Genomic DNA, 22,083 nt, shown 5'->3' with positions numbered 1-22,083 from the left:
ACCGCTGAAGCTGATTAATGGGGGGCAGAACTGGGCACAGCACTCAGTTTTTCACCTCTAGAGCAATCCTCCCCCATCATCACATGCTGACACATATTTTAGACTATTTAGAGAATAGGGCCCAGCAAAGCAGATCCACATAGTACAGCGCCTCCAAAACTTTTAATAAGTCTTTAAAGAGCAAGGCAAGCAACCACCCACAGCCAGGTGAGTATATTGAGAAAGTTTTTATTAGAAGATATATTTCTGCCAAAATAAATAGTTACATTTTCTTCAGCAAAACATTAGAAAAGGGGAAACAGGAGGAAAAAAAAAGCATCAACAATTTAATACTGAACTTTTAAAGTGACTGTGAGCACTAAAGACATTGCTATGTAAATAACATCACTTGCATATACTATTGCTGGTCAAGTTGCTGCTCTGACATGAGTAATTTCCACAGGATTTCCACGTGCGTTGTGCTCTTAAGGGTCTTCTCCAACTCTACGGCAACAGCAGAATCCCAGGATAAATTTAGCTCAAAAATCTGCTTTAAGATGCTGCTCCCCAGAGCAAGAGAAAGCCCCCTAATTAAAATGTGTTTATTTCAAAGTTACATTGCTTGTCTTCTGCTTGGAACTACAGGTTCCCCCTCCTTTTGCAGGGGGGCTGAGATGGATCCACACAGGAGGATGGATGCAGTTAGCAACCATCCTAGTGGAGCCACCCACGGATTGGGAACGATGTCCCACAGAGGGGCAAGGGGAAAGAGGAGAAGGAAAGGGCACGAGTACTGCTGCATTCAGAAAGGCAGACACCGCAGGGACACAGAGGGCAGGCAGGCCAGAGCCCCCTGTGAAGGCACAAGGTGAGTTTGGCACAAACTGACTGGCTGACCTGGCAGCCAGGTGCGATGGTCCATTCTCTCGTCAGTTTAAGGGGAAGAGGGAAACAGCTTGAGAGAACTGTTGGCAAGACCCCTTAACTTTGGCAACCCACCACCTCCACCAGGAATTTAGCAGAAATGGACCCCTAAGGAAAGCAGATACACACAGGGAGTTGCAAATACTTCTCCCCCAACCACTTTGGTGATAGTGAGAGCTCTTCTCTCAAGGGAAGGAGTGAAAGTTTGGAAAATGGATTACTAGATTAATTTTAAGAAAGTGGACAAAACAGTAGCGGATATGCAAGCACTTGGGGCAGACAGCACAATTCTTTTATTCTCGTGGTCTGAGTGCTGCAGGTACAGTCCCCCCAGGAAGTCATGAGAAACCAACTCCTAGGTCCTACAGACTGTGGTCAGAAATATTTCCTCCTACCTCTTGAAAAGTCAGTTTGCTGAACTATTAAGAGTAGGTCAGGCAGCAAACCAAACCCAACATACCACACATGCGTGGTGGCTTACAGAGCATGCCATAGATACACACTGTTGTGCACAACATCAAACAACTACGCTGTTGTATAGGTTAGGGACTGGTTAGATGCACGAGAAGTTCACTGTTAGCTTTGTTAAAATCAGCAAGTAGTAACCATGTCACAGGAAGGAGAAAAAGAAAGTGGATTCCTGAATGCACAGACCCTTTATGCAAACCAGTGGAAACTGCAAGGGTTGAGACTCTTGCAGAGTTCAAGTGAATGTTACACGGATTTCAGATGTGGGCTGCAAGATGAACTTTTGGTCAAGGAACCTGACCTCTCAAATACCACGTACAGGAGAGCACAGGCCCTGGCCACCACCTGCTGGGCTTCCCTGCCACACATTCTGCTGAAGGACTGACTGCTGCAGGTGATCCTGCCTTGTTCAGAGGAACTTGATGAGTGCAGGTTAATCAGCATCTGCTCACCTGAAGATAACACATGCCATGAGGTATACAAAGAACAAATGCTTGAAGAATTCAAGTTAGCAGTATCACAATAAACACCTCCAGGTCCAATACAGAGCCTAGCAAGAGGCTTCCAGCTATTTCAAAGCGGGGTCTGGTCTAGACAAGGCAGCACTGGATAACAAAATGCTAATCTCCAGAAGCAGCCACAGCCCTTTTTCTATATCAGCTAGCTAGAAGACCTTTCCTAACTTCTGCATCCTTAGCAATCTGCAGCATGAGCAGCAAGAATTTCAAGCAAATGCTTGAAACTTCTCTTAAGGAAGAGGAGGGTAGTACGGGGTATTTATTTTTGACAGATCTGCCTTTTCTTTATCAAAGCTTAAATCTCTAAAGCCAACAAGCTATCGCACAACAGCCACTGCATCACTTGGTGAATAGAGGCAAAAAGAGGGTTAATACAGAGTGGTACTTTCCCAAGTATCCGTTCACATCCTGCAAATTAGCATAGGGAAAGCAGGATTTTCCTCCCTGAAGAGTTAGACCTTTACAATTAAAGCCAGGCTTTGGTTTGTGGTTAAAGTCAGCAGTGCACACGAGCTTCTCTTTGAGAGGTTAATATAATGAAGTAACGACAGATGAGGTGAACCAGAATGAAGTTCTGGCCTTTTACCAGCCACAGCAGGTTGAAAGGCGTGGACCAGAACCAACAAGCCTCCTGGATCAGAGTGCTGGAAGACAGGGCCACCAGCTGGGCTGGTTCTGATATGCAAGAGGAAAGCTGAGGAGATCCAGGGAAAGAGGGTGCCAAGCTGCAATTTCTTAGCACACGCTACTGCCAAGAGAATTTGGTTCACAGTTTAGTGGTTTACATAATCATACAGTGGTTTTGCCAGTCCAGGAAGAAGGAATAAGAAAAATAAAAATAGTTACATCATTTTCCCCACCCATACGTTAACACAAACCAGGCAGAGTCAAGAGGGCAGCAGCTTCTAGACACAATTTTCTTATCTGGCTTTGCCCCTTGCAGACATTTTGCTCCTGGATGAACTATTTTAATTTCACGCCACTAAACATCTATGTGTTCTTGCTAATTGCTCTGTGTGCATTAGGAACAAGAGACAGGCATTCAACAAACTAAGAAGGTAGCCCAGAGCAGCAGCAGAAAAGGAGCCCTCACAGCATGCCACAAGATAACCCCCTTTTCTTTATGCCAACTCTCACATTTATCCTTCTCTCACAAACTGACAGCAGTTTGTTGCTGGTTCACCTCCACTGCAGTTATGTTCATCTGGCAGTTCAGCTTTTCCCACAAGCTTTAGGAAATAACAAGACTGATTTGCTTTGTAACCCAGCATTCCCATTTTGGTTTCAGAATCCTATTTTCTTTACCTCTCCCCCCACGGTGACTCCTGTTCCCCAGTTGCCTTAACTACGTGAAGCTTAAGAATAAATCTGACTCTAAGTGCAGGCCTGTTGCATGAGCTATGCAGGCCCTTGTTTTACATAGGTAGGTTACGTCCAGGAAGGACAGTGGGGTGACACTCTGAGTCACAAATTCGTCTTTGCACTGGTGTCTCACAGACAGTCGGTCAGCACCGCAGCCGCCCAGTCTATTTATTGCCTCCCAGCTTGCAGTGGCCCCTGCGGGAGAGCCCTGATGCTTATCAGCCTCCGCTACAAGCACTCAAACCCACACCCAGTGCACAGCTGTGCTGGTAGGAGACAGCACCCACCACCTCACCCACACTGCTCAGGAAGATGCAATCGAGTAGATTCACTACTTTCTCCAGCTATTAGTAGAGTTTCTGAGGATATTTTCCCTTTTCACATCAAAGGGAGAAATGAGAGTGTTATAAATGACTACTCTGCACACAGGCTATGTACCTGCCTCAGACACCCTGCCTGCTCCCCAGGAAGGAGAACCTAAGTTAGCTTTGGCCAGTTTGCATACTGTTTGTGCTAGGAGAGGTAGAAGACGCCTCGTGCAGCAAGACACTGCAGAAAAAGCTACCAGGAGCTGGTTTTGTGTCATAATGACTTCAGCTGAAGTACATGCAATCCCCACAGGAAGCCATATCTCACCCTGGGAAGAGCAGAGAGCATTTCTGCACAGCAAGTCACAACTAGACCATCACTGAGAAGACAGAACTGTGCAAGGCAGAGTCTTGCCCTGCTGTACATCCACTAGTTCTGGTCTTTTAAGGGACAAGACAAGTGCAACCAGTTCCAAGAGGGCTGAACATGCACCAGCACTCCTGATTTCACTTTGCTTCTTGCGCTCCTGCTATTGCCAGCTGCATAGCCGGTGAGCCACAATGCAAGACAGGCAAACTGCAAGGCTGATGTAACTGCAAGCCTACATCCTTCTCACCCCGAATCCTCAGGGTCAAGCCCCAGCTTGGCAGGAGATCCCTTACGTGGCACCCACTTGGAATATCCTTCAGTTGTATGGTCCCTTCAGGGGTGAAGCCCAACCCCTGTCAAAGGTGGCCACTTACCCAACGCTTGCTGCAACACTCCACCACAAACCTCTCGAAGATAACATGACGCACACCATCTCACCTTCCTACAAACACTTCACATTCCTTCCCTGGTGTCAGCTGCTAAACTAATCCTGAGACAGTCAGACTGAGCTTTTCCAGCATGATCCCACACTAATTCCATTCAGTGACAGGAATTGGGCCTCAACCTCCATGGAGAAAAAAAAAATCTCAGTCTAAATTACTTCTTCCAAATAAGCTCAGTGACATTTAATACTTCAAATTCAAGCTGCAGAAGTTCTATCAGGTTGGAAATCATATAGGGAGAGTAAATGGTAATACAAATCAGGGTGAATACACGTGTTCTATGTTTCTGCAGTCACAGTGCAGTCTGCAGCAGGGCCAGCTCTGGCTTCCAGTGGGGATGCAGTTAAGGGACAGAAGGATCTGGCTTCAGCAAAGAATAAAGTCAAGAAGAGATTTGGAAGCCCTAAGAAAAACTGTTTTGGCAAGAGGCTACCTCATCTTCCAGCAGCACAAAGAGCTAAGGTAAGTCAGACAAGTCAAGAAAAGCAGACCAATATGCTCTAAAAATCCAAACTAAAAGCTATGTGAACTCGAGAGCGTCATCTACGTCCTGATTATTTGGCGGTAAAAAGCCAACGGCAATTCAAAGTGCATTATTTGGGATAGCCCAGCTGGGCCAGCGTCAGCACGGCCACGGGCAATGGCCAGGCCTCAGCACAAGTCTAGAGCAAGGAATCCACCTCTGCATCCTCGAACACAGAGATCTCCTGCCTGGCCCAGGGGGCAACAAATGGCTACAGTCAATTCCACCAGTCTCCATCCCGGGGAAACCCCCTTTGCAGCATATTCATGAGCACAGGGCAGCCTGCTGCCAAGGGATGAGACTGGTCCCACCCTACATGTGCTTCCCTTCCCACCCACCCCCATCCCCGCAGGGCAGCAGGCTCAGAAGAGCGGCAGGCACTCTTTCGCACAGTCTAGAGGTGGGAATTTTATCTGAAACCCTTCCCGAGGGAAGAGGGAGGCCTGCATGTCCACGTTGATGCAGAGTAAGCCCAGCATGAGCTGGCGCTGGTACTCCTCCCACTTCAGCATGACATCGGACAGGGAACGGTTGCTTCTCATCCACATGGGCATTGCTTCGCCACAGGCAGGTGCTGAAGGAATTGGCAGACTCTGGGGCCCTCCAAGCTCGAAGTAAAGCCTGAAAGACAGAACGCAGAGGGTCAGGATGTGGGATGCCTGGTGCAGTCACCAGAGCAGAGCTCCAGAACTGCAGAGCTGTTTTGGTTCTGCCACTAACTGGCTGCAGTCACAGTCCCCCTGCTCACACCTCCTGTTTATACAGACCATGAGCTCTCGTGGAAAGAATCACCACCTCATACCATCACCTGAACCACAGCTGGGACCCTCTGCCCACAGCTGTAATACAGTTTCCTATTCTCACCCAAAGAAAAAAGTAATTTGAACTCAAGAACCCCTATGAAGGAACTTTTAGGGAACCTTGGGCTGGCAAATGCCACACAGACAAGCACCTGTCTTCTACAAAGGGAAAATGGAATAAGCTAGCATATCATTTTACTTAGACCTCCATCTTTTAACCTATTGCAATAACAGCTTCATCACAGGGGCTGCCCTGTAATGGGAAGAAGCAGACCACACACTGCATCTATCCCACAGTTAAAGAAACCAAGAGACTGTGGAGCAGATTTGTGTTTGAAGTTAGGCAGCAAATCCTTCTGGTTAATCTGAGCTGCTCTGCTCCAAGGGAGAAGATGCCACCTTTCAGAAGTAGGAAAGAGAAACAGTACTCCTCCCAAACAGGGCTGTGGAGAAAGCAGCCATACCTGGCTGAAAGGTGACTGCCCAGTTTCTTCTTGGCTTTCTTCACAAGATAGTTGCAGATTTCAGTCATCTGCTCCCTCATCCATCTAATATCCTCAGGGATATCTGGAAGCCATTCCAGCAACCTGGAAGAGACAGGAGACAAACCTAAGTTCAGCTCGCACAAAGGATAGGACAGAAAGAAACAGTTTTGCCTCCTATGAACAGTTATTTGTTTTTTAGTGACAACTGCAATACGAGCCATTCACACAACCATTCAGAGAATTTAGGGGGAGAAGCTGTGAAGGATGAGAACAGCCCAGGATTTACTCTTTAAGTTTTGAATCTGCTCTTTCTGTATTTCCCATTCATTATCAGACTTGGAAAACGTTTTTCTCTCAAGCCTTCCTATCACAATCTCCTTCCAGAGACCTTTTATAGAGTACTTTGTACTAAGAACACGTCTGATGGACTTGCCTTCCCAACTGTGGAAGTTTAGGGCTGAAAGTGACTGGAACTGCTCTCACTCCAGAGGAGAGACACCTCTCACGAGATTCCCACAAACAGCTGGCTGCACGGGGAAGAAAACCACTGGAGGAAACAGCTGAAGCATACCTGACAGTGAAGGAAACTGCAGACTCCAGGGGCAGCATGTAGGGGACCATCATCGCTGTGGCCACACGTATAGGCAGCATGTTGGTGATGCCAGTCAGGAGACCTCTTCTTTCTGCACAAGCTTCCAGAAGAGCTGAAGACAGAAGAGGACACAGCTGAATCCCTGCAGTGGGATTATCCCTTTCCTTGCCATATCCCATAAGTTACCCAACCTCTCTCCCCACCTCCCACTTCAAGGAAGTCTCACTCAGGATAGCAATTCCCCGAGCACAGCAATTTTTAATTTTATCAGGTTATCAAAGGAACAAGCATCAAGATCCTGTCCTTGTGCTACCATGCAGAAGAGTCAAATAAGAATCCTCTCCCAGTTCAGCCTCCGCACCTTTATCTAAGGGGTCCCAACTACAGCTAAGCACCTGTGTGGACCATTTCAATCCCTGAGTGCAGCAAAACAACCACCACAAGCAATACCCTACATCCAAGCGATCCTCTGACAGGGACCAGGCAGTACAGGAAGATTGCCAGGGCTTTCTTCCTTTGGATCATACCTTGGTTCAGTCTGGGAGGCAGGTGTTCAAAGATGTGGTCTTCAACAACAGCAAGAGCTGTATTGTCCTCTGACTGGTCCTCAGCTTCTGTTTCTTCCTCTTTCTTCTCTCCTGGGGGAGCTTCTATGGCAAGGAGAGGACGGGTAGGACTCGGGCGATTAAGGAGACCTGAGAAGAGAAGTCATATTAGAAGGATGATAAAAAATAGCTGCCCTTCCTTGCCTGGCCCTTAAATGTTCATCTTCACTTCACTCACCACCCAGACAGACATTACATCGAGCCTCTTTAGCTTGTATCTGTTGTAATGCTAACCACAACGAGTTAATAACCAGCTGCTTTAAGCCATCTTCTCTTTCCCCACCAGAAAATCTAATGTTTCACCTCTACATACTGCAGGGTGCTGTTTCACAGGGGTTTGTTGCTATATACTCTGCCAGTAACCAATTTCAATTTCCCTCCTGCAGCTTAATCCAGAGCTGCGTGACTGTTCTTATCCCATAAGGTATGCACCACAAAGCAAACCGTGCTCGGTCTGCTGGAAATTGACACTAGGTGGCATCAAACACACACACAGACAGCAACAGGAGGTCAAGGAGATACGGAAGTCTGGGGTTCATGTATCAGAAGGTTTAAGAGCAGTGTCAAACTGCCAGGCTCCAGAGACTGCTGAGAGCATGCTCTGCCTCCTTACACATAGCCTGGCTGCACATGAGAGGGTGCAGGGTACCTGCTGAAGCTCCAAATGGCACTGGTGCCCAACAACTGCTCTAGTGCTGAGCACACACTGTGTGATTTCAACTGCATTGCACTGAGAAGGTGTCCACTCCAACTCTACTTCCCGCAGTGCTAAAATATACGTACAGATAGAAATCCCAAATCCTATACGCTGGTATCCAAGGCATGCACCTTGATCGGTTCTACCCTCCCACATTTTATACATGCAGTAACTGGCCTCAAAGCCACACCACCAAGCCTGGCAGAGAAGCAGGTCAGTGCGCCCCACAAACACTCAGTGCCTTACCATTCTTCTTCAGGAAGTGCAGCGCATCCCGGTAGCCCTGCTTGCACATATCCCGCAGCACCTGTGGGCAGGGGAAGGCAAGAGCAGGTCATTTGGAGACTGCCTGGCTGAGCAGAGCAAGCACTCAGCTCAATGCTGCCTTTAGAGAACTCTGGTTGTGAGCAGAAGAGGCGTAATGTGGAAGCCTTGGATATGGGAATCACAAGATAACTCACGTTGGAAGGGACAGCTGGAATCCTACCCTAGTACAGGCTTAGAGTGGCAGCTACTTCATTTGCCCCTCTAGAGCCGACACTGCTGTGGGCAGCCTTCTGGGAGTCACTCTGATAAGCAGCCCAAAATACTTCCTGCAGATGCCAGGAAGGGCCGCTGTGTTTACAGATAAAGCCAGCCAGGACTAGGAATGGGGCAGCAGAAAACTTGTCCAAGTGATTCAGGACACGGATGCATGTTTATTATGCTCAAATGCCAGGGCTAAGGTTGTATTTGCCCAGCAGCAGAAGCATGCAAAGCTGTCTGCAGTGCCACCTGCTCCACTGGCACTTTTTAGGAGGCAGTCACTGGCTTCAGGCTGGCAGCTCCAGTGTGACCTTAAAAAACATCATGAGCACATTGGTTGTGAGGGCTGATACGCCCTTGTTTAGAAGCGAGCCTGGCTTCCTGGCAAATACCACACAGGCATGTGGGAATACTTTCCAAGCAACTGCTAGCACCTGAGTTCCAAACCTTACAGTATCAACAGAAAACCAAGCCACCTACATGACCTCGTGCAGATGCTCAAGGTTTGCCAGCTCACAGGGTTGCTAAATGTCAAGGTGAAAAAACAGACAAACAAGAGATACAAAACTAAGCGTCTGCAATCCTCCTGCTCATGAAGAGCAGAGGTCAGCCAGCATCTATCCACTGTCCCCAGCTTTGGGCACTGCCAGCAATCTCACCTGTGGCTCCGGAGGAAACAGGGCCTTCGAGAGGCGGTAGAGGTTGCGAAGGTTGAACTGGATGCTTGTATTGGTTACTCTCAGCTCATGCATGTTGGTGGAGCTGTCCCGAGGGCAGATGTCGCTCTCCCCTGAGAACGGAGACACCGTGATTGTGTTCTTCAGCTCATATCGGGGCAAGTTGTCTGAAATCCCGCCATCAACGTATCTCTGAAATAAAGAGAAGCGAATCACTCTTCACTCTTGTAATTGATCAAGCGGCTTCAAGTAGAAACGCTGCCCCCATTAACATCTGTGCCAACAACTTCAGGTAAGAATGGGCAACAGCCACCAGTGCCAGAGGAGCTGAAAGTAGCAAAAGCACAGCTGTGTTATTTATAGTCACCATTTGCTACGTGCTTTTCTTCCTAGGAAGGAGTGCTTTGGTCATTAAAGTTCAAGGAGAAAGGCAAAATTCACTTGTGTGACTGCTGGCATACCTGCTGTGGGGCTTCAGTGCTATCCAGCATGACACACCAACAGCTACCTGCAATGCCAATTCGCACTGGTCTGAGCTGTCACACTGCCATTAGACTTTGCTTTACTCGTCTTTAAAATGAATAGCTCAGACACAGGTCTGTCCCCCCCGTCAGAAAGCTGGTTAACTAAGAACGAAAGCAGCTGGTTTGTTTCTAGCAGAGGAACTGAGCAGCAATCCCAACACATCTGGAACCGGCTCGCTGTGCTGTGATACAGTGTAAGGGACTTGGGTTTTGCTCCTAACAGGCACCCTCTTATCAGAGAACGTTTTGTACGTATGTACTATAAACACAGTGGCATTCCCCTTGCAGGAAGGGCAACCAGACACAGCTAGGCAAGACAGACAGACGCCCCCTGCAAGGAAAGACCACGCCATGCAGAGTGGAAGAGGACAGAGCAGAGCAGGCAGCACGGTGCCAGACACCTGCTTTGTCTGAAGAAGATTCAGATCTGAGTGTTTTGGCCACTTAGCCAAAACAGCTAGTTTGTGGTAAGGACGCAGAAACCTACGTTTCCCTGAGAGTGGCAGCATGAGTCAACATGCTGCTAGACAGAAGCCTCCAACAAAGCTAGCAAAGCAAAGCCTGCACGGAAAGAAAGGAAAAAAATGCAGACCCTGCTTTCTGGTCCATCACCCCCCCAAGCAACACAGAATTAGTTTTTCCTCTCCCTCCCACCCATTTATTTCATCATCCACTCCAGGAGGCTGCTAGAGCTCAGAGAAGTAAACACAGGAAAAAGATGAGGAAGGCAGGATTTGGATAAGGACATCATACCTTTCCCAATCGCACTGCCTTGAAAACTGGTCCTCACGATCTGAGTTGGCCTGTCAGCATGTCCCGTGGCAAATACAGTCACCACAGGTATGCCAGGAATCACACAGCCCCGTTTCAAAGCCTTTCCTAAGCTCATACCCAATCTACTGTAGCCTCTCCCTTCACCGTACGCCCTTTCGGAGTCAGAAAGGATCATTATTTTCTGGGCAAGAGGTAAAATCTGATTTCCTCACACACATACCCCCGCTGCCACCGCCTTTCCCCACGAGGAAACTCAACATGAGAAGTTGGGCAGCTGCAAATTCCAAAAGCCTTGGTGTTGGACACGGGTCTGGAGTTTTGTGATTTTGCCTGAGCCAGGCTCACCTCGATTAGCACCATGGAGTCTCATGCAAGAGCCGCTGAGACATTCCCACCAGCTGCGGGACGAAACCCCAGCCCGTGGCTGCTGAGCACAAGCCAAACCAGCACTGATTCTGTCACTTTGAAGGGCTGGACATTGAACATTCCTCTAGATCATTCCCCTGCCCAACACGCTTGCACAACACTAAAGCAGCCTGTTTGGATGTTGGGCAGGAGCGGAACCGACCTCGCTCTCAGGACACTGGGAGCAGCGGGAGCAGACTTGATGCCCTGTCAGACTGAAGCACCTTGGTCAGGTCTCGTGTGAAACCAAGGCACGCAGACGTTAACAGCAGCTCTTCCTTTCAGCTGGTTAGCTTACAAACATTTAGTTTACACTAAGTGCCTTTCAGTGTGTGCATTAACCTACGCAGCACAAGGGGAGTCCGAGCTCAGCCGAGGCCCTCAGCCATGACTCCCATACCCAGAGATGCTCCAGCTCTCACAGCTTTCAAGTGCTTTCACTTTTAACATGAATGAAAAAGGGAGAAACTGCTCTGAACATTCCTGGACAGGAAGCTAGAAGGAGCTCCTGCAGGCAGAGAACATTTTTCTCACAGGAAGGACAGGAAGAACGTCACGGAGAAGAGGCCCAGCATCAGCACCACTTGTCAAAGCTCTGCAAAGAGCATCAGGCACGCAGAAGAGGGACTACAATCACGATTTCTACCCTGTACACAAGTTCTTTCCACATGCACACAGGGTTGGAGCCTTAGTGCTGGAAAGGTTTGTAACAAGGAGCCAGGGGAACCATCTGCTAAGTCAACCAGCACTCGCCCAGATTGCTCTATATTTCCATCCTGTTAAACCATCAAGCCTTTGGGACATTTGTAGCCAACTGCAGGACTGGAAAAGAAGATCTATTTGCTGCTGAAGTTGTTTACTTGGGAATTTCTCATGCTTCTTCACAATATTTCCTGCTAGCAGACAGGCAACAGGACTATCAGAACTGAGTATGGCATTTCTACCTTCTTATTCATCAGTACATGATTTAACGAAGAAATGTCTTAAGAGCCTTACCACTCCACGCAAGGTTGGAGGTATCAGCCCACAGTACACCGGGATGAAGGTGCTGCAAACACAGGCCTGGGGAAAAAAAGAGAGTCAGCATGTAAGGATCGTGTCAAAGCCTACCGAGTTAGAACGAGAGTTGTACTGGCACGTGCTGAGAATTAAGCTACATTACTGTCCTGGTTTCAGTTAGGACAGAGTTCATTAATAAAGGACATTGGGAGTCCAAGGCAAAACAAACCAGCTTGCAGTTGTTGCCCAGCCCTCTGCAAGAAGTCTCCAGTCACCTGGATGAGCTCCTCCTTGGAATGGAAGTCCGACAGGATGACGTTTTCTCCATCAGACACCCGCGTGAGGGAAATCCCCAGACGTCCTGCTGCGACCTCGTGCCCATTCTCCGGCACGGTCTTGGACAGGCAGATCCGAATGATCTTCACCAAGTTGAAGGATGGGTGGAGCGGCCCCAGGAACCTCTTCCGTGCTTCTTTTGACACTCGAATGATGCTGGCGCCAGCCTCACCTGCAATGATAGAAAGAAAAACGCCCCATGAAACGCCAGCAAAACCAGCCTTCTTCACAAAAAAAAAAAAAAAAAAAAAAAAGGCGTAGAAAAACCTCATGCAGAGCTTTATTCAGAGGTTTCTCGCTGCTTGTGGATATAGCTCGAGATGAGTGAGGCTTTGGTGTCCATCCCGCCCGTGTCTGACTCCAGAGCACTAAACCAGGCCCCGATGGAAGGGTTCCCAGAAGCATGCCTGCTTGACACTTTCACACAGTGACCCAGCTGGGTTTGGAGGGGAAAAGACGTCCCCTCAGCACAACAGGGACATCTGCACGGCCGCTAAGCCCGTCAGCTCACGGTCACTCGGAGCCCAGCCTGGCAAGAGCTCAGGGCTTTGCGGTGGGAAAGGAGGGAAGGGAGAAAACAAAACAAAAACATCACCCCCAGCCAACCCCTGCGTGCCCAGCACGCTGCCCTTTGCACACCCTGCCCTGCCTGCTGCTCCCACATGCAGCCCGAGCCGTGCTGAGACCCAGGGCAGTGCCTCCTCCGAGCACCAGTCACTGCAGTCCCAGGCATGGGGAATGTACAGGTGAGGAAAGTATCCGGGCAGGAATTCAAGAAATGAGGGGAAACAGCAACGCTTCCACAAATTAAATCTTATTCCCAAGCTGCAGGTTGATTCTTGGGCACAGATGAAAGCTGCTGTCAGTTCCTGCCAACCTGAAATCCCTCTGGTTTGCTCCCTGTCCCTCTCAGCCCTGTGACTGCAGAACGAAGGCAACGAGTTGGGCTCAGGTTGACAGAGATAAGAGAAACACCACCCTTGGCGCACCGGGGGTGTTGACACATCCCATTCTTTTGCAACACGTGTGCCTGCAGCATGTTTTCCACTAGGGCAGCCTGTTAATGTGATTGTGTGCGCAGGAAAGCCAGCGACACCAGCAGCTCAAGCGAGCACCAAACGAGACCCTTGACCACGACCAGAGGCTCTGGGGTCAGGATTTGGGTACTGTGAGGTAGCAACTGAGCAGAAAATCCAAGTTCCCCTCTCCGAAGCAATTTTTAGCCCTATAATCCCAGTCTTCTGCTCTTTCCTAAAGCAATGTTTAGCAGCCTAACTCTGATCTTACTTACTCAATTAGCAGTAAGCCACTGAGCCCAGCCTGTTCCAGATAGTAGCTGCAGTTCAACATCCTTCCCAACGTGAAGGACGACAGCCAAAAATGACAACTTATTAGCACGCCATGCCTAAGACACCTTTGTGCCTAGCAAGAGGAAGGAATACACACAAAGAACCCGCCGCAGAGCCCAAAAATGGCTGGATCCCACTCCAGCACCTTGGCCACACGAGCCCTGGAAACCCCACTGCACGCTGCTGGTCTTGCTGAAACCCCGATAATAAATAGGGTGGGTGCTGAGCCATGGGGACACCCTGCTCGCAGGGCCATGCTGGGGAGGGTGGCTCAGGGATGGTGCTTAGAGAAACTTGCCTTTGGACTTGGCACCTCGGCCTGCAGAGATGTGACAGCGATACTGGGGACAACCGCAATTACATGGAGCTTATGACTAACGTCTGAGCAAAAAATCTGAGCTGGGAGTTTAGGGAAAACAAAACAAAGTCCCAAATATGCCAGGAAACACTGCCTCAACATCTGAGGAGGGACTTCAGCTGCAGCTGCTTCTCTGTCATCATTACCCAGCCAAGCAGGACATGGGAGAACTGGGGACAAAACAACAATTATTGATCATTAGCAATCGCATTTTTTGAATTTTTTTTTTTTTTTTTTTTTTAAAACGTGTGCTTATAAACAGATTGTGCAAAAGCTGCTTCCCAGGTATTCCAGTTTGAGGGCAGCTCTGATCTCGTTGGACTTGTTGGCTCGCTTGCACCGAAACCGAGCGCAGAGGAGCCCCGCGGGACGAGGAAGGACGGGGCGGTCTGCAGCACCGCCGGCTTTCCTGGAAATAAGGCCAGCCGAGGGCTCAGCCAAAGGAGTCAGGTTTACACAGCGAGATCCAGGACAGATGGCAAGCCCTCCTGGAAATCGGTCCGGGAGGAGAACAGGGAGGTGAGAGAGTGAACAGAACTGGAGCTGGTTTTCCTGGAATAGCTTTTCTGGTAGTGAGGGGATCAAAGGAGTCTGCCAGAGGGAGCAGCTGAACGAGAGGTGGTAGAGAAAAAGGCTGCAGGAGTCAGCCACCAACTGCCTGCCCCTGCTGGGGTAATCCTGTGCCAGCTCCAGTCCACAGAGCAGTTTGTTTTTGATGGCTCTGATGATTCAGGGCACAGGGTCACGTGGAAAACCACAATATTTATTTTCCTCTCTTGGGGTACATCCCAAGGAGCACTGCCAACCTCCCACAGCTGGCACCAGCTCTTCTCCCACCACCCCATTTATCCAACGCTTCTCCCCGTACAGACTTCACTAAACCATTATCCCTCTAAAAAAAACAACCTGTATCAACGAGAAATATTTCACAAGGCACAAGGGAGCCCAGCTGGACCACCTCGGGCCTGGGATCCCTCTGCAGCAGCCACGAGAGGCAAAGGATGGCTGCCCGGGGGAAGAGCCCTGTAGGCAGCCGCGGGATCCCAGTTCATCTTTAAGCTTTGCCAAGCCAGCTTTACATGAGCTTATTGCCCTGCTGAGCCTGGTTTCCTTAAAGAATTAGCTCTTGCTCCCATGGGTCGTGCTCAGCACACCTGCTGGGGGAAGGCAAGCAGCCCCGGGCCCCTCCTGACCTCTGCCTTCTGCACCAAGGGCACCTCGGCGCTCGCCTGTTGCCCACGCCGGTAGCCATCCCGCAGCCAGGCAGGGGACGGCTGACCCACGAGGTATTTCAAGTGGGAAAAAAGAGCTTAAGGCAGGCACAAAAATAGGAGCAGCGCAGGGCGAGGAGGGAGGGGGCATGCTGGACATTCCAGCTCCTGGGGCCGCGGCTCCCCTGGAAGAGCTCCACATGGGCACAAAGATCACCCCCTGCGCCAGGGACATTCCTGCTCCCCGGGGGGGAAACAGGAGCAGGGCTGAAGGAAAGGCAGCCAGACCGGGCAGGGGGCAGAGGACAGCACAGACAGCAGCAGGATGGGCACAGGGACAGCCCTGCAAGGGAGACAACCAGTGAGGGCACAGGTTTCCGGAGAGCTGCCTCACCTTCCTCCCGAGCTCAGCCCCTGCACTGCCTCCTCGCTGACAGCGGGCAATGCGCACGCTTCTCCTGCCCGGCCTCTGCCTGGAGAGGGCACAGCCCTAATCACAGCCCAGCCCCTCACCAGCCTGAAAACACTGAGCTGTAAACCAGGGACATCGAAAGAGAAGTCTGCAGGCTGACAGCTAGAAAATAATTAACCAAGGGAGCTCTGTTGGACGTTTCCTCAGCGCCCATTCGCTCCCCAGGAGGACCAGCAGATAGCAGCCTGCAGGTGAGCCAGGGACACCTCCAGCCCTCGGGGGCACCGACCTCAGCCTGGGAAAGATCCGCTGCCACTATGCCTTATGTGGCTGAATTTGTATAAATGGCACTATTTAACACACACAAAAGTCCTTTTTAAATGCCCGGGGCTGGGAGAAGGCAGCCAGCACGGGAATCCCCAGTGGCACTGGGCCTTTTCCCATCCATGCACATCATCCTGTCAGCAGGTAACGCTGAGAAACACGTACCAGGACAGGCTGCTCCTCGGGACTCCCCTCATTTCTGTGGTTGTGAGGAGCATTTATGTGATCTATAAGTTATCAGTTATTCCTTCTCTCCTACTGTTTTGTCATCAGGTAACAAGGAGCTGCCTCAGCTCCAGGTAATAGCTGGGGAGGAAGTGGTTTCTTTCTTGCAGAGAAAAAGATCTTTTAGCAAAAAATCAGAGTGACTCCTCAGGCCCCTTCCAGGCTGGCAAATAGCCCCTCTCCTCACCTGGCAGGTGGGGCAAGTGGAGGCACCAAGAGACAGCTGTTGAAGTAGGACCAGCTCCTGCAGCCCGAGCTCAGCCCCCACCAGCTGCTGGCCCAGATTCTGGGCGCTCAGCACTGCAGAGCCCCGACGCAGCCTGCAGCAGGAGGACGTCTCACCAGGCCCATCACCTGCAGCTGCTCCAGAGCCTTAAGCCTCCCTATTCCTAATGTGGCAGTCCAAGACATTTGAGGCAGGGTACTTTGCTTAGGGCACAAGCCAAAAGGCTTTGAGAGAGCAGGCACAAGAGCTGCCAGCCTTGGTTATGCCTCAGCCGAACCTTTGCACTGGCATTAGGGCAGTGCTGGCACAGCAACGCCTCCCCAGGCAGCAGGTGTCCTGCAAGCCAGTGCCCATGTTGTTCCTGCAGGCAGGACCGACAACCAGCTGCGTGACTGTGAAGCTGCCTTTCTGCTCTGCCTGGCACGCAGGCAGGCCAGGAACCACATGCAGCTCTTGCCTTGTTCATCCAGGTGCCAACCACTAGCACAGAGCCCCCCGGGGTCATCCCCAACAGGACTCTGTGCACAAGGGGCACCCACACACCACATTGCGCGCTCCTTCCTCGCTCGTACTCACTGTACAGCCCTGCTGCTACTGGAGCACCGTCCTGCCCTGGCAGGGAATGAAAGGAATAGCTCTGAAGTCCACCCCTGGCCCCGAGCCTGCATCGTGCCCTGCTCCTGACGTCTGTGCTGCCAGCGAATGCTCCATTCCACGCCAGGCACCTCCCCGCTCGCCGTGCCCGCTTTGCCCTTCCATCGCATTCGGCGTCACCTCACCCTGCTGAGCACACCCCACCAGCCCCAGCAGGAGCAGAACAGGCTCCCTCCGAGCCACGGGGATGAGAGGTGCTCCAAGGCAGAGCTCAGGAGGCAGGGGCACTGTGCTAGGAGGAAGCAGCCACGCGAGCAGGACAGGAGCTGCTTCACAGCGAGGCGGAGGGCACAGGAGCAGGGAGGCAGCCAGAGGAGCAGCAACATCCCCTGACACTCACACACACACAAGCTTTTCTTTATTTCTAAGTATGGCGAGGAGCTAAACGGCTGGTTTGGTGCCTTAGAGTTTTCAGCAGGCCCACAACATAGCACTGCTGGCTGGATACACGGAGACATCTGTGCTGCAGCCTGCTCTGCGACAGGGCTCTGACTTTCTCCGTGCCTGACACAACCCGAGCCCACACCCCGCACAGGACGAGCTTTCCCACCCGGCCCAGCCCTGAATCAGCAGCATTCAAATAAGCCAGCAAGAGCAGCTCCTGTGATTTGCATATGTAAAGCGCTCCTTGACTCATTTACACCCCCAGCTGCCACCTCCCCGTCTCAGGATGGAGGAGATGACCCACGGGGGTGGCAGCAGAGCCACTGCCAGGTCCCACGTGAAAGCAGCGCTCAGCCCTTTAAATCCTGGGCTTCCAAACCCAGCATCCATCCTGAGACCGCATCATATCTAGAGGAAGGTTTGTTCTCGGGAGAAATACTCCAACCACGAGCTGCTCAGTCCACTTGATGAAGCTTGGTGGGGGTTTTGCAGGCAGGAGGCACCAGCGCAGACCCGGCCCGTAGTGGCACCACGAAGCATCACGGTCTGTAAGGCTGGGCAAGCAGCAGAGGGCAGCACAAAGCCCGCTGTCCGGCCAGGATTATCAGCTGCAAAGCCCCTGTAAGGAGGTTTGGCCATGCCCAGCTCCAGAAAGGAGCGCCAAGCCAAAGGCCATCTCTCTACCTCTTGTGCACGGCCATCCTCAAGCACAGAGCACGTCGAGCTTAGCAGAGTTAAGAACAGTTTATCTGCAGGCACTCTGGGCAGCGTTTCAGCCGCAGCTCAGCACACGCAGCCCTTCTCCCACAGCAGAGGGGAGCCCCACGGATCGAGCCCCACAGACCCCTTCCCACGGCAGCACCACGTGCGCTTCCCTGCAGCGGGCGGCACGACTCACGCCTCGGCCAGCAGAGCCGGGCAGTGCCCCGCGGACTCCATAGAAACCAAGCTGATTTATTTATTATTAATCTGGGATTTGGCACTGGGCTCCACACACGCAGAGAAAATAACCTCTGCCATCAGGCTTTAAGCCCCTGCACGCACCTGCACTTCAGCAGCCCACCACTAACAACATCTCTGCCGCTCATTGAGAGAGGTTTCCACTTCTAAGGGAAAAGGAAAAGGTTACCCCTTCCTCCCCCCTCCGCTGCCCAGTGCAAAGGGAGCCCACACTGCTCCTGGGGATCACACAGTGACAGGCAGCGAGCAAACCTGACTCAAATAACAATTACTGCATCACAGGGCAAGGCTGGGACAGACGCCTGGCTAGATACTAAGGGGAAAAATAATAAATGGTTGTAATCAACCTAGGAAAAGCTTCCCTAGGTTGATTTCCTAGCTCAGGAAGGGCTACAGGAGCTGAGGCACACATAAGGCAGAGCAAAGCCAGCACCAAGCTCTCTCCTGCTTGGCACATGAAGGTGTTTCCTATCAGGCCAGACTCCAGCACTGGAGCTGACACAGAAGCCCATTTTGCAGAAAAGCCTCTGGACAAGAGGTGATTCATGTTCCAACAGCGTAGCACGCATGATCAAGCACCTCGTAAACATGCAAGTGCACCTCGATATCCACACGTGACTAATGGAGAAGTAGCAGCGTTTTTTCATGCCAACAGGCCAGAGAACCTCAAAACTGGAGAGAGCACTTCAAACACGGGTCAACACCCCAGCTGCAGCCCCGGAGAACACATCCGAGATCCCTACAGCCTGCAGTGAAGTGCTTAACAAGAAGAAAAAAGCTGCAGGACGCACCTTAAGTGGGATCCTAGGCTCCCAAGCCCAGGAGAAGCTCTGTTCTCTCTGGTCAGGGCCTCAAAGGCTCAAACCCAAAGAAAACCCAAAGGAAAATTTTTTTCCGCTCCTGCCCAGGAACTGCTTCTCTGCACAGCAGAGTCGCAGAGGTCACAACCAAGAGCAGATGCAGGCAGGCACTAACCTTACCTACACTCAGCCAAACAAGCAAGGCTGCTGCAGGAGTCCCGTGCTTGCCACCCACCCAGAGATGCCCTTCAGTCTTCCCAGTTGATGGGCAGGGCAGCAGGGAGCACAGGGAACGGATGCCATGAGCCTTAATGCTCACAGGCTGCTATGAAGTGAAACCAGCTGCACTAACATCCTCAGGGTGCCCCAGCAGCCTGCACCAGGATGAACTGCTCGGCCGGCACAGGCTGCAGCTGTACCTCTTCCCCATGAGCTCATCCCAACCCCTGGACCTCGGCCTGAGCTGTCAGGGAGCTTTATAACAGGGACAAAGTGCAGCGATACCATGCCCAGCTGGGCACCCCCTCTGCTTTTACTTTCACAAGTCAGCTCTGCTGCTTTTCTGCTGTTTTACCTACCCAAGACATGTGGATGCTCCGGATGTATAAATAGCAGAAAGAAGGCAGACAAGATGAGAGCCTTGCTCAACGCGGCAGTGGTGTCTGGGCCAGGGGAAGGGCTAGGGCGCTGCTGCCAGCCTGTCCCACGGCGCTGCCACACCTGACAGCAAGCCGGGGCGCTCCCAGTGCGGAGGCTGGCCGTGCAGTCACCTCTTCAGCACAAGCAACAGCAAGCAAAGCAGCCAAGTGCCTGGCAGCAAACAGACCCCTACAGGAGAAGGGGTTAGAGGGGGCCTATTCGCTTGTCCCCGAAGAAAGCAGTGTGACTACAGCCCAGAAATGCCAGGCTGAGCTGGTGAGAGTTCCCCACGCCGCTCCACAAGCAGCGGCCCCGCTCCATCGGTCGCTCCTGCAAACGAAATGCTCAGGAGGGGGAAAGTTCAAGCCTAACCACACAGATAACTTTTGCTGCACGAACGCTGCATCACAAAACCCTACCTGTCCCCAAGGAACAGGGAGTGCCCTGAAAGATCAAGGCGAGAGGAGTTCAAGCAGTAAACAGCTCTGGTTTCACTTTGCTCCAGGACAGGCTCCTATATTCACTTCAGAAACAGCCTTCCCACCGACAAATTATTTGAGACTGAAGAGATGCACCTGATTCCCTCACATCATATCCCTCATTTCATGTTTAAGGTCATTGCATGTATTTGCTGTTCTCAGAATAAAAACTTCCAAGGGCAACAAGCTGTGCTGTGCTTGTTGGCTTCCCCACCCCCCCCACGTAAACCAGCTGAACTTGACAGCCAGCAGCTTTTTTAGGCTGCCAGGCGAGCAAAACAACATGAGGCACCACACACACCTTCAGCTGGCTGTTCCCAAACCATACCCTAAGCATGAAGAACCTACACTGGATGCCCACTTTAAATAAGATTATTCTGTAAGTGAAGAATGTAGATAACATTGAGGCAAACTGAAGATCTGGCGCATACAGAGGCTGAGAAGATTCCCCAGTGCCTTGCAGCCCCAGGAATAGCCCTCTTCCGAAAATAACAGCGCTAAGAATAAAGCACGGCTGCCTCGGGGATGCAGTGCCTGGAGACGCTCGGCCCCGACCCGCACACACACGCTGCACGGTGGCTCCGGCTGCTTCACTGCCTGCTCACAGCACCCAAAAACCTGCACCCATGCAGCAAGAGGTCAATGTCTCTCCACCCCACACCTCACCAGGCCAGCCTGCACACAGCCGACCCCAAAAACAGATCTCCCCCTATACCAGGGGGGTGAACATGGGACTGCTCAGCTGCTTTCCCACCGAGGGGAGCCTTCTCCAAAGCACCATCAGCAGCCACCTGCCCCGTAGGCAGCACCCACCGCCTTCCTCACAGGGGGCCATTTCGGAGGGGGCTTTTACCCCCGCCACCCATTTCCGAGAGGCGTTTTTACCCCTTTGGCCTCCACCTCCTGTACACAGGGAGCTGAGGGCACGAGTGGTGAGGCAAAACCCCTTGGAAACAAAGCACCACACGTGCTGTGAGGAAGGCAGGGCGCTGCCTCCATTCCTGCTGCTGACCTAAGACAGAAACAACACAAAAAAAAAAAAAAAACGATAATAAAGACGACGGAGAAGGGAGGGAAGGCTGAAGGGTCCCAGCCGGCTGGTGCACCGCAGGCAGCCCTGCACCCATGGGCGCCCCAGCAGGGCCCCAAGGCCACCCCCAGCGACCCCAAATCCCCCCCAAAGCCTCTCCCGGACCCCCTTACCCAGGCAGGCGCCGCTGACGAGGGCGGTGGCGGTGAGCGCCCCGGCGGAGGCACCGTAGACCTTCCTGGCGTTGGCGACGAGGAAGGGGGCATGCTCCTGCAGGCAGCTGGCCACCCCGACGTGGTACACCCCCAGGAAGCCGCAGCCGGCGAAGGAGATATTCCAGGTGGAGTCCGTGGGGAACATGGCCTCCGACACGGGGTGGGATGGGACAAGGAGGGGGGGACCCGCTCACAGCCCCACCGCCGCCGAGCGGGCGGGCCGGGGGGCGAGAGGCTGGAGATGAGGGAAGGACAAAGGCTGCCGAGACCCTCCGGGTTGCCACTGGGCGACCGGGGGCCGCCGCCGCGGTTTTATGGGGCGCCCCTTGCCGGCGGCCCGCCCCGCTGAGGGGCCGGGCTGAGGGGCGGCGCTGCCGCCTCCCCTCCGCGGGCAGCAATGGGAGGGCGGGCGGCGGCTCCGCCTCACAACCCTTCCTCCCGTGAACCCCTCCGGGCCCGGGGGCACCGAGAAGGGTGTCCCCCTCAGCCCCCTGGGCCTCCTC

General features: G+C 52.1%; 1 protein-coding gene across 1 annotated transcript; it reads right to left on the bottom strand.

The window, feature by feature from the left end:
• Positions 1-208: 208 nt before the first annotated feature.
• Positions 209-21,917, bottom strand: PNPLA2 (patatin like domain 2, triacylglycerol lipase). The gene is made up of 9 exons (XM_082761331.1): positions 21,539-21,917; positions 12,254-12,486; positions 11,976-12,041; positions 9,259-9,468; positions 8,321-8,381; positions 7,300-7,467; positions 6,752-6,884; positions 6,160-6,282; positions 209-5,516 (listed from the first exon to the last, which is right to left on the bottom strand). The coding sequence occupies exons 1-9, from the start codon at positions 21,723-21,725 to the stop codon at positions 5,258-5,260; spliced, it is 1,440 nt and encodes a 479-aa protein (XP_082617457.1). The 5' UTR covers positions 21,726-21,917; the 3' UTR covers positions 209-5,257.
• Between the last annotated feature and the right edge of the window lie 166 nt (positions 21,918-22,083).

This window comes from Aythya marila, assembly GCF_965140915.1.
Source record: "Aythya marila genome assembly, chromosome: 5".
Classification (NCBI taxonomy): domain Eukaryota; kingdom Metazoa; phylum Chordata; class Aves; order Anseriformes; family Anatidae; genus Aythya; species Aythya marila.
This window is presented reverse-complemented; position numbering and strand designations above follow the sequence as displayed.

Excerpts from the sequence above, each read along its gene's own strand:
- PNPLA2 (XM_082761331.1), bottom strand. The coding sequence starts at position 21,725 with ATGTTCCCCACGGACTCCACCTGGAATATCTCCTTCGCCGGCTGCGGC. Across the intron at positions 12,042-12,253 it reads CCAAGGAGGAGCTCATCCAG|GCCTGTGTTTGCAGCACCTT; the intron begins GTGACTGGAGAC and ends TTTTTTCCCCAG. Across the intron at positions 7,468-8,320 it reads GCACTTCCTGAAGAAGAATG|GTCTCCTTAATCGCCCGAGT; the intron begins GTAAGGCACTGA and ends TTCTCTTCTCAG.